This window comes from Narcine bancroftii, chromosome 7 (genome assembly GCF_036971445.1).
Source record: "Narcine bancroftii isolate sNarBan1 chromosome 7, sNarBan1.hap1, whole genome shotgun sequence".
In the NCBI taxonomy this organism is placed as follows: Eukaryota; Metazoa; Chordata; class Chondrichthyes; order Torpediniformes; family Narcinidae; genus Narcine; species Narcine bancroftii.
In genome coordinates, this window is record NC_091475.1 from 38152713 (window position 1) to 38164862 (window position 12150).

At 37.1% G+C, this 12150-nt stretch overlaps 1 protein-coding gene across 1 annotated transcript in view; it reads right to left on the reverse strand.

The window, feature by feature from the left end:
* Positions 1–7460: 7460 nt before the first annotated feature.
* Positions 7461–12150, reverse strand: part of rubcnl (rubicon like autophagy enhancer) — a 37348-nt gene continuing 32658 nt past the window's right edge. The window contains 4 exon segments of the mRNA XM_069892441.1: positions 7461–7570; positions 9605–9695; positions 10638–10791; positions 11718–11779. Coding sequence (XP_069748542.1) covers positions 7461–7570; positions 9605–9695; positions 10638–10791; positions 11718–11779 — 417 coding nt within the window.

A 12150-nucleotide genomic window follows, 5' to 3' on the forward strand; every position in this document is an offset into this window, starting at 1 on the left:
ACCTATGGCATAGGGATTACTTAAAGTGGTCTGTGAGTGGAAAGAAAAAAAAATTGAAAACGATCACTATGCACTATGAAAACGATACTTGCAGTAAATAGTAGCATGTTTTATTCATGCTACCATTTTACCATGCTCTTCTATTAATTGTGTTAAAAGTAATGTTTAATCGCAAATCCTTGCATCAGAACTCTCAAATCTGACACTTCTCAACACAATGACCAGTGTGGGGACCGACAGCAGGCTGCTGGGTGTCTCCTGCCACCAACAATATAGTGGAGATGTTAGTGAGCCATGCAGCAATGATCATCGTCACTGATACTCCTCGTTACCACCCCAATTTCAACTTCACATACAAGACCAGGGGAATATTTTTGAGCCTTTGGGAAAAAAAGTGGGTCTAACATACAATCAAATACAGTACGTTATACGTGACACCAACACTGCTGAGTTACACATCCAGTCTGTTGGTCCCAGATTGCTGGCTTGCTGTGTAAAAAGACACACTGACCCAGCATTATGCCAGCTTTGTTCAGCTTTATGCCATGTCTTCCTGACAGCAATGTTGTGGTATTTCTGTGTAAAACTCATGATTACAACTGCTACTAAAGTCTGAACATCACTGAAATCTTTCCTCCCAGTTCCAGAAAAGTTCATCCAATCTACCACAACTTTGGTTTATAGGATGAATAAGGTAAATGTTGTATGGCTCACTGAGACCCACATTCCCTTTGCATCCCATCACTAGAATCAATATTTCAGACTCCCTGTATTACAAGTGGTCAATCAGGAATTCCATTACTGTTGCATTAGTGAAGGAACTTTAAAAATCAAAAACAAGAATAGAGCTCCTATTAACAGCTGACTGGGATGCCTCCTGGGGAAGAGGGTGGACATTTAAAAAAAATAATTCTCAGGTGATTGGCTTAAATCAGGGGTCTGCAACCCATGGCTCTGGAGCCACATGCGGCTCTTTCGTCTTTGGCTTTGAAAAAATGTGAATACAGTAAATGGCTATTTTATTTAAATTATTTTTTTTATTTAGTTAGTTTTATCAATGCAATAATTATTTTGGAGATTAAGGTGATCTTGTAACATTAAAATATGTTGTAATATTTTGATCAAAATTTGCATCACAACACTGTAGTGGTTGATACCTGTCACAGCCCGGCATCTATATAAAGAATCGTTTATCAAGATATTAGAACATCTAGTCTCAGACTTCAAAAATAAGAGTAAAATTATTCAAAAAATCAGATAAATGCCATTCTGTCAAGGACAGGACCATAAAAATGGCAGCAAATATCACCAGTCAACTAATTAGGGACATTAATTCAGCTTCAGCGTACCCATTCACCCATGACGAATCAAAAGATGAAAGTGATATTCAGAAAATAGCGATATTATGCAGATATGTGCTGGGCCACAGGAAGAAATCATCGAGTTGATTGTTTAAAGACCAAAGGAAAAAAAAAACACCACCCACTTGGTGTCGGTGGCTACTGATGGGACACCGAGTATGACAGAAGCACAGAAGGGATTTATGACTTTACTTCAGAAGTCGCTAGATAGAAAACAGCTGATGTTTCACTGCATCTACATCAAGAAGCATTGTGGACTCAAATGTTTCCTCTGGAATACACAGAAGTGATGAATCTTGTCATACAGATAGTGAACAAAATAATGGCAAAAGGATTAAACCATCGACAGTTCCGTTCATTGTTGGAAGAAGTTGAAAGCACACACTTTGATCTCCTGCTGCACAACAAAGTCCGGTGGCTGTCCAAAGGGGAGGTGAAGTGGTTTGCTGTGTGTCTGGAGCTTGTAAAAACTTTCCTGGAAAGCAAAGGGCTCACATTCCAGAGCTAAAGCAGCCAGATTGGCTGGAAAAAAATATATTTGCAAAATAATAACTCTGGAGCCGCATGCGGTGGATATGATAGCACACCTTAACATGCTGAGAAAAGTCTTCAGGGGAAAAAAGGCTCAGCCCTGCAGATGCTGGAGGAGGTTTTGGTGTTTGAGTGCAAGATGACAGTGTTTGCTAGAGATGTACAAAGAGGTACACTGTCTCACTTCCCCTCAGAGAGTTCAAAGAAGCACACAATCAGATCAATTATGAACATTTACAGCAATCATTGCAATGCAAACTGTGTTTGGGGAAAAATTCTGAGAGTTCAGAGAGGAAAAAAAAAGTCCTTCCCTGTCATTCCCCTAAACATAGATTTATCCCTGTTGAATATGACTGCATTTACAGATGCAAGTCAACCCAATCTTGAGATTGAACTGGCCGAAATAGCTGACAAAGACTTATGGGTGTCTAAGTTCAGAAGCTTGACAGCTGATCTTGAAGGTATTGCTCGTCAGAAAGCCATTCTTGCTCAGAAGCACAAATGGAGTGAAATTGAAAACCTCCCCAAACCGGACAAACCTTGTGTTCAAAAATGGAATTCAATTCCCGACACTTATATGAACATGAAAAAATATTCAGAGTCCTGTCGATCTTTGAATCCACATACTTATGCGAGCAGGTTTTCTCCAGCATGAACTATATAAAAAGCAAACATCACTCACGCCTCACAGATGACAGCATGCAATCCTGCATGAAGATCAAAGTGATGTCTTAGCCCTGATATTGATCAGCTCTGCAGTGAGGTTCAGGAGCAGAAGTCACATTAACCAGGTGAAAGAAATCATTTAACAAGTTATTATTTTGCAAATATATTTTTATATTGGACCCTGACTGATGTAGTTGTGTTTTATATTTAGGTTGGCAGTTGACTGTAGTAGCTACACGACTGAGGAAATCAATGGATGATGGCAACATTCAGAATAAAATACAAACTAGGATTTTTTTGTTTCCTCTTTTTAATTAAAGCGAATATTTCTTTTTTTAAAAATTCCACAAATAAGGGATGGACTCAAACAGGTCTGCATTGTGTATTTTATTTGAAACTTATAGGTGCCAGTGTCTTTTTATATAAAGAGTTCAAAAGAATTTGTTTTGCTTTGTTACAAACAAATAAAATGTCAGTCATTTATTGTTTGTAGTTTCTTCATTTCATAAATGTAACAAATTATAGTCCTTATATATATAGCATATGTGTAATGAAACTATACCTGCAGTGTTTTCTTCATTTTAGAAATTAAACTGGATTTGCGGCTCCAGATGGGTTTTATTTGGTGGGAAACAGGCCCAGATGGCTCTTTTAATGCTGAAGGCTGCCTACCCTATTGTCCTTGTTACAAAGGCACTCACTGTTAAGGGGAGGGATTTTATAATTAACTAGAAGAATGGATATTGGTGATAAATGTTCAGGCCAGGGTGATTAGACTTAAACTTAAAAGGTTTTTTTTGCATCTTTTGTGATTATGCCAATGAAGTTGATGGAGGAAATGAATCTGATGGCAGCAAATGGAGTAATCTTATTCAATTCAAAGTTGTCAAAATTTGTTGCAAAATATCCAGCTTTAGTGGAGTACAGCATTCATGCATCACTGTTAATCTCAGTGAGAATTAGATAATGTTTTCAGGTGGAATTTCCTTAATGTGATGCAAATCTATGTTGTTGCTTGCAACCCAAGTCTAGTTGTTTTCAAAGCTCTAAAGAACAATGAGAAATTACAATTGGAAATACAGTGGAATTTTTTTTAAGCATACTTACCTCTCGAGTGGCCATTCACAGGCAAGGTGTTTACACTGCAGTTGTGGTTATTTCGGAGGCTGGATGTTTGATGTGGGGGTAGGTTGAGGTGAGAGTAGGTCATCCTTCATCACCCTCAGCTGGGGGGCTGGGAGTGACGGATGGACAGGACTAAGAGCAAGGCAGACGGGGCTAGGAGCCCATTTTTGCTGAGTGCCTGCAGTCAATTAGACTGCAGCCACTCCACAAAAAAGTGTAGGGGTCTTAGAGGAAAAATGTCAGGATGGAATTTTTAAAAAACAAATTCCTTTTACTTTTTTTAAAATCTAAAAACTGCCACCAGAGCAGAAATTTTTTTTCAAATTTTCCGCTTCTCAGCGGCTGTATAAAAGTACCTAATGTCAGATATTAAATGGAGGAAAAGCTAACAATATAAATCAGATGAATTATGGCAGAAACTTTGAAACAAACAGTAGTTTCACATTACTGCAGTGTAACATTCAAAGCATGCAGATGAAGTTTTGGTACACATATGAAATAGTCCATTTTATTGTGTCTCTCAGACAAGGTAAACACTGAGAAAATGGATTTTTTAAAAAATACAAAGTGCAAGAGTTTTATATATATATATATATATATATATATATATATATACACATACACACACACATATCCAATGATACCCCAAAAGTTATTTTCTACAAAGACAATCAATTGAAACTCTTGAGAATAATTTTACAAAAGGAGCTGGCTCTCATTATACAAGTGAGCTACACTATTAAAAATAAACTATTTTCTACTAAAGTTAATGTGTAAAGAAAAACAATTTTTGGCATGGGAAAGTGTTCAATGCATCTCTTGCCACTGCCTACCACCACTCAATATTACTGGGGAAAAAGTTCAAAATACTTGGGAGATCCAAGCACTAAGTGCATGCCTCCATTCATCTCTTGCCAAAAATAGGGATATATTCATAGGCATGGATGTGTAAGGAGCAAATACAGAAAGCTATTCAAACCACAGTACAAAACAGTACCCAAATCTTTCCAAATCTATTCACATCCAAATACAGATGTTCTTAGTAAATGTCACCAGATTGTCCTGGTCATTCATGACTTTTTAATAGTATTCTCCCAAGTTCAACAGCAAGCTCAAACAAAACCACAGTCTGAAGCATTACTGGTTTTATTGAGCATTATATCAAAAGTACCATTAACCGCTGCATCAAAAGCACAAGGGGATTTAGATTATACATGGCAGCAATTTCCATTTCAAGTAGAAATTTTCCCTTTGTTTCCACCCACAGATCACCTCCTAGATATAAATAGGTGTCTAACTTCATAGAATTTATGGTTTCCTCTAAAAAGTACATGAAAGCAAAACAGAAAATGGAAAATATTCTGTCACAACAGGTTCTCTAGTTGAATTGATCTATCCACATACCGTTCGGTCCTTGAATGCTGGGCACAAAAGCCAAAGGGAGAAGCAGTTTATGAGCTTTCAGTTTGCACTGTAATCAGCTTCCAGGACAGAAGGTACCAATCCTCACTTAGTTGCCCGGCTGCTATTCTAGAATACTCTTGTGTGGATATATGGACCAATACAAAAAAAACTTCATACCTCAATAGTACTTCAGAGTTTAGTGCCACAAATATTGCTTTGCAAATATGAACAAACATTTAATACACAAATCATACTCAAGTTATGAAGGAGCTACCAAAATGCATTACTGCAGCTCTTTGCCTTATTAGTGATAAAATCTACTGCCACTTGATCTTTCCCTCTTTGTTTGATTATAGTTCTAGATTGATAGCACACTAGACTATCTACTTTTTTGGATTTAACTATTATAAATATTAGTTTTCAAAAGTGGTTATTTAGAATTTTACAGATTAAATACAAAAATCAGGCCATTTTGACCCAATGATCCACAAAATATGGTCCAAATCTCAGATAAAAGGGAAACAGCTCTCCAGATAATCATAGAGGTATGTATTTAATTAGTCTGTAGTAACTGCACATTATTTCTGGCATAAACATTTTGTGAACTTTTAGGGATTAAAGAGGGATACAAACTGTAGAATGCACAAAGATTTAATTGAAAAAAACAATTTAGATTTTCCACTTACTGGGGCCATCATAACAGACTTGGTTAAAGGGCACGTCATGAGCCAAGGTGAAACAATAACATGACAAAAGTAGAATTTTTAAGACATCTTAAATACTTGACCATAAAATAGCTCCTTGAAATTATGCTGTGGGAATATTAAGTTACAAACATTTAATATGGTCAAATAAAATTCCTTGATTCTGCCATTTTAAATGAGCATGTCCATTGTAAATTTCTCATTAAAATGGAGAACAAAGCAATTTCATAAATATTTGTACTTAAACTTCACAAAACATAACTTCAAGGTTTTTTTAAAAAGTTGCCTTGCTGCTATGGTTTTGACAATTTAACTTCCCAGAATAATGCCTTTAAAAACAGCATTCAAGTGGTTGGTAAATATTTTCTTTGCAACAACGCTGTTAAACAAGACTGCTCCTATACGTCTCTCCAAAAAGTAACAAACAACTTCACAAAACTAGCTAGCCTTTGAGAAAAATAGAAGCCTCAGTCAGGACCATGCAAGTGTCAAATCCATTAGCTGCTTTTTTTTTTAAAGATTATCTGCTTTAAAATTAAATTCTTGCAGATAGACAGTTCAAATTATAAAAATGCTGCATTTTGTAGCATTTAAAGGTGATTCTTTAAAATATTTAAAAGTTTAAACTTATGAAAAAAGTAAATTTAAATGCAAGTTTTCAAATGTACAAATTGAAATTGTATCTCCTTCACTCAACATTGACAGCCCAGATTGGGAAGAGAAAAAGAACATCTGGAATGTTGTCCATGCTTTTGAATAGAATAGGAAGAGCTTTTCCTTTTAACCAATATTTAGTTAGCCCCTTCTTTTGAGAAGGTAGCTAGACTGTTTTGCAGAGACAACAGAGGGGGGAAACTGTCTGAACTTCATTTTCAATCAATGTCGAAACAATAAATTATGCCACCAAAATAATATCTTTCATAAATTGGATCACAAGTATAGGTTAGTCTACTAGCCAATGGCTTTTTATGTTAGTGCAGGAGAATCTCAAGTGCTACTGATGCCTGTGGTACTGCTGGTACCAATTTCAAATGCTCAAGTCAACAGAATAGAAACAAGAAATAATGGGGCAGGGTAAGAACCAGCCATGTTGGCTGAGTACCAACATTTAAGCATTCAGAAAAACCAAGGAAATTCAAGTGAGGAATTGGATTATGATATTTAACTCCTTTCTCTCCCTTCAAATATTGATGTTCTATTATGAAGGACTGCTTTCTTATTTTGTCACAAAGTAACAATTTGGAAGCAATAGTAGGCTGGAATATCAAAACCTGAATTTAAACATTCCTGCTCACACCGACAAAAGCCTGTCCCTAATATTAGGCTATTTTTTTTTTTTTAAATATACATACACATCTGTGTATCCCAAAAATACAACCACAAAGACAAAATATTAGATCCTAACCTTAAAGTTAGAAGGGCAAGTTCCTCAGGTTCTAGAAAAGTTTTAAATTATAATTCACATCATCAGCTCAATAGTAAAGTAGCCTCCCTAGTAGAGAATAGGAAATGGTTACCAAGGTAACCAGTGAAGGTACTTCATTGCTGGACAAGATCAAAAAACATGCGGCGTTCCAGACGTCATCACTTTGTTCATTTTAAAAAGCATGGAAGGTGGCATCATGTTTTAAAACAGAAATCCACCAACTCCCACAGCATTTCACCTCACTCAGCCAGTTGTCTGTTGGAAAGGCAGAAAGCGTTCCTTCTGTGCACAAATCCTTGCACACTTGGGACATTGTGTCTTGAAGCACTCTTTATGAAAGCAAGCCTTGCACACTGGTAGTTGGGAGGAAAATAATTTGTTATTTATAAAATTCAAACATTCATAACCAAATAATTTTAAATTATAAGTTCCTTGGAGGATGAAACTACAATTTCATCCAAATCACAAGTACACTGAAGAAATAGAAATGGTAAAACCAGGCAACAATTCAGTGTTTTACAAGGTTCTTTCAGCAAAAGGTGATGGAACAAAAAGATTAAAGTTCAGTCTCAACATACCTCAACAAGGGACAAAGTTGGAAGAGTTTGAGGAAACTCCCCAATCCTTCGTCTCCATCCTTCCCAACCCTTCAAAGTTGTATTTTTCCTACAGTTACTAAGGCTCATCTTAGTTAACACATTCTTTAAAAGGTAATAGGCTACTGAGTTAATGAACAGAATGAATTCTTGGGCTCAGTTGAAAACACGAGGGAAAAATAAATAGATAGCCATGTACACAAAAAGGTTTTCTGTATGGTTACTGTTCTACTCACATGTCTTTACAAAGGTTTCAACCTAGCATGAATAAATGAGCGAGCTCTCCACTGGCCACCAAGACAGAGGTGCACCAAAGAAGAGGTACAAGGACTGTTGAAAGAAATCTCTTGGTGCCTGCCACATTGACCACCGCCAGTGGGCTGATCTCGCCTCCAACTGTGCATCTTGGTGCCTCACAGTTCGACGGACAGCAACCTCCTTTGAAGAAGACCACAGATCCCACCTCACTGACAAAAGACAAAGGAGGAAAAACCCAACACCCAACCCCAACCCACCAATTTTCCCTTGCAACCGCTGCAACCGTGCCTGCCTGTCCCACATCGGACTTGTCAGTCACCAACGAGCCTGCAGCAGACGTAGACATACCCCCGCATAAATCTTTGTCCACGAAGCCAAGCCAAAGAAAAAAGAATAAATGAGATCAGAAATAGAGTCAAAAGCATAAAACAGATCCAGAAAAGGAGCTCTTTGGATGGAAAGTTTTAATACAAATAATTTGGGGGTACAGGAAGTGGCTGTTTTACCATCACATCTATTGTAGTTCCTTGATTAATCCAGTTAGCCCTACTCCTAACTTCCTCAACATCACATTTGCTTCAAAAGCCTTAAAATATCAACAGAACTGCACTTCCACTCCACCCCCCACCCCCCACGCAAAGGAACAATTGAATTTGAACCAGTGTTTCAAGCAGTATATTCTCAGTCCAACTCTCCATACAGATTTATTTTCTTGCCAATTGCTACCACTTGCAATTAAAAGATTGTGGAAGTGCTAGAGGCAAATCCCCAGACATTCAGCAACTGAGGGGACTCTTCCTTTGTAAGGGGTGCCCGGCAATGCTAATGGAAAAATCTTTGTTTTTCATGGTTTCATGTAATATTACATTTTTATTACACGATAATAAATAGTATCTGATCTTGAACCCCATGGAGATGGTTTCTCTCCAATTACTTTATCCAAACCAGTCATGGTGGTGTACTCCCAGGACCTCAACCTCTTCAATCGGGCCAAATTCTCATCTTCGAGACAAAATCCCTGTTCCAGGAAGTATCTTAATAAATCAATTCTGCACCCTGTGCACCAGTAGTGACCAGAATTGCAGGCAGCAAGTCAAATGTGCCCAACCAGTTTTAAAGACAAACTTGTTTTTCTACTGTATTTAGGGATCCAGGATCTCAAAAGACTTAAAACAGTCTAATTCTTACACGCACATTGCCCATGTACATTCTAGAGTCCCTTTTTGTCCTTCCAGCAAATACCAATTCCTTCTCAAAATTTCATTTGCAAAGAATCCACAAGCAGCACTAGCTTCCAAGTCTATAGTATTGCCATTCTCAATGACTTTCCTTATAATTTTCAGTCCACACATTAATATCAACAAGCAGAAAAATGCACAAAAATTTCAACTACCAAGGAACACCACTCTCCCACTACTCAGAGGAAAATAATTACTTTTGATTGCAAGCCAAGTTTTACTTGTGATCCTGCATACAAATATTGCATATCAAAGCCAAGGGCTAATAAATTTAAGACACCAAAAGAATACTCACCACAACATTGTTTGCATTGCTTTGTCTGAAAGGGAAAGAGAATTTCTCCACTTTTGCAAAACTCACAGATGAAGCTCTTGCTGATGCATATCTGTGGCGGCGGGGGGGGGGGGGGGGGGGGAGAGAGAGGGAAAGAAGGAGACAAATTGATGTTCATATTGAATTTTTTCTATCAATTAACAAATGACAGTCATATTGGAGCTGAATGCAGTGTTACGAATTGTTTTGACGACTTATAATTCATGCTGTAAATGGTTGCCAAATTTGATGATCATTCCATCACTGGACCTAACAATTCTACTTCTAGCAGCACATTAGACATCCTGAGAATTCAGCATTTCTCCACTATTGATCACAGACCTGAAAACACCTTGATCAGGACCATAAATCACACATCGCAAATGCAGATGAAAGGAAAATAGAAAAGTTTCTTTACCGAAGTTTAATTGTGATCATTCTCTAGAAACTAACCATGATCTTTGCAATAGTTAATGAGCAAATTCAAAATTATATTTGTTTAAAAATGAAATAAAAATCCAACGCTTATTTTGTGACAAATGGTTTTTGCATAATGGAGAATGGTGTCAACATTTTGGAACAATGAGCCAAAGTACTGCCAAATTCTGAAGAATTAAAGCCAAATTTGGTACATCTGGTTTGAACTATTCAGCAAGTTCAAGTAAATGACTTGCATTTATACAAACATCTCCTTTGATCTGAAAGCAACCCATTGAAGATCCTACTGCTTTAGATTTTGCTTTTAAGACAAGCAGAGTAACTAAAAGAATGAAAACAGCTCTGTAAATTATTGCAAAAAAATAGTTAATGTCCATTTAAGGATTTTAATTTAATCCCCATCCCTACCATCTTGATTCCACAGAGTAGATAAAGCACCAGCTTTAATTTTTCAGATCTCAGGAGTAATGTCTGAAATAGATTACCCACTTAGAAGACGATCACTTAACAAGAGGTTGATAAGAGTCAGATTAAAATAAAATCCAAACTGATGGAAAGACAGATCAAATGAGTTTACCTCACAACTTTCCACATGAGATAGGACAATTCTCAGAGCATCTTTCAAGCCTGGAACCAGCAGGCCCCGTCTCAGCTTTACCAGATCATTCAATGAGTACAAGTGCAACTCCTCAGATAAATGGGCTTGTAATCTCCAGAATTCAACCATCACACTGTCAAAATGTTACAAAAAAAAGTCTAATGGGGACAATTCAATGCAGTATTTTAAAAGTCAACAATGACAAATCAGACATGTAATTTAGAAAGTACAACTTTGACGCAAGCAGTAGAACTTCTGAAATACCAAGTTATTTTACAGATACTATCCATATTATTAGTATTCTAGGTTAGATATACTATTAAAGCTATTGGTTAACGAAATTTCATTCTTGCTTTAGCATTCAATGAATGGGATGGAAGGGAAGTAATCACATCCTCCCACATTAGTTTAATGCAATTCATTCATTTAATTTGTTACTTAATACCATCTAGCAACAACTTTAATCTGGGAAGTGGTAAATTGGAGGGGAATGTGAAAGGTAGATGCACATTAGAACACATCAAATGCAATTACAGCAAGGACCTCTGAACCATACTCAGTCAAAAGAAATTGAACAATTTATCAAGATATACTGGCTAATGTGAAATTAAACTTAAATTTCAAAACTTTTCCAGAGTTATTTAGATTCCTGTGCTAGAAATCCCCAATGCTTCAACTTTAAAAAATGGTAAGGAACACCTACAAAGTAAATTATTGCAATCAAGCAAGGAAACATTAGTGTTGGATGATAACACTGCATAAAACTAGGTGGACATGTTTGGAGGGAAGTGCTGGGGCTAGAGAGATCTCACAAAAAATTATTTTAAAAATCCACTCTGCTGAATTAAGCTTCTCCAGAAAAAGTCCCTTCAATAAACAAGCAGAATGAAGTAGCTACAGTTAATTACCACATTCAGTACTTTGTATAGCTAGGTTCCAAGTGGTTACCCAAAGCAAGCCTTCATACATGTATTTTTGGGAGATAATGACAGATTGTACCATCTGAAATAGTACCACTTTACATGGGTAGGGTTAAAATATTCAGGTTTAAATGGATACCTTTTAGCTGTCCTACATGTTCTTATTAGTTTCTTGAGATAAATCAATTGCTCTTGAAGTTCCTGATTAAAAAGAAAGATTGTATAACTTCACTATATCCTGGTGATAGGTATAGATTATGGTTTTCTACAATAATTTTAACACAGCTATAAAAGCATTTTTTAAATACACACACACATATATTGGCTTCGCAGACGAAGATTTATGGAGGGGGTAAATGTCCACGTCACCTGCAGGCTCGTTGGTGGCTGACAAGTCCGATGCGGGACAGGCAGACACAGTTGCAGCGGTTGCAGGGGAAAATTGGTTGGTTGGGGTTGGGTGTTGGGTTTTTCCTCCTTTGCCTTTTGTCAGTGAGGTGGGCTCTGCGGTCTTCTTCAAAGGAGGTTGCTGCCCGCCAAACTGTGAGGCGCCAAGATGCACGGTTTGAGGC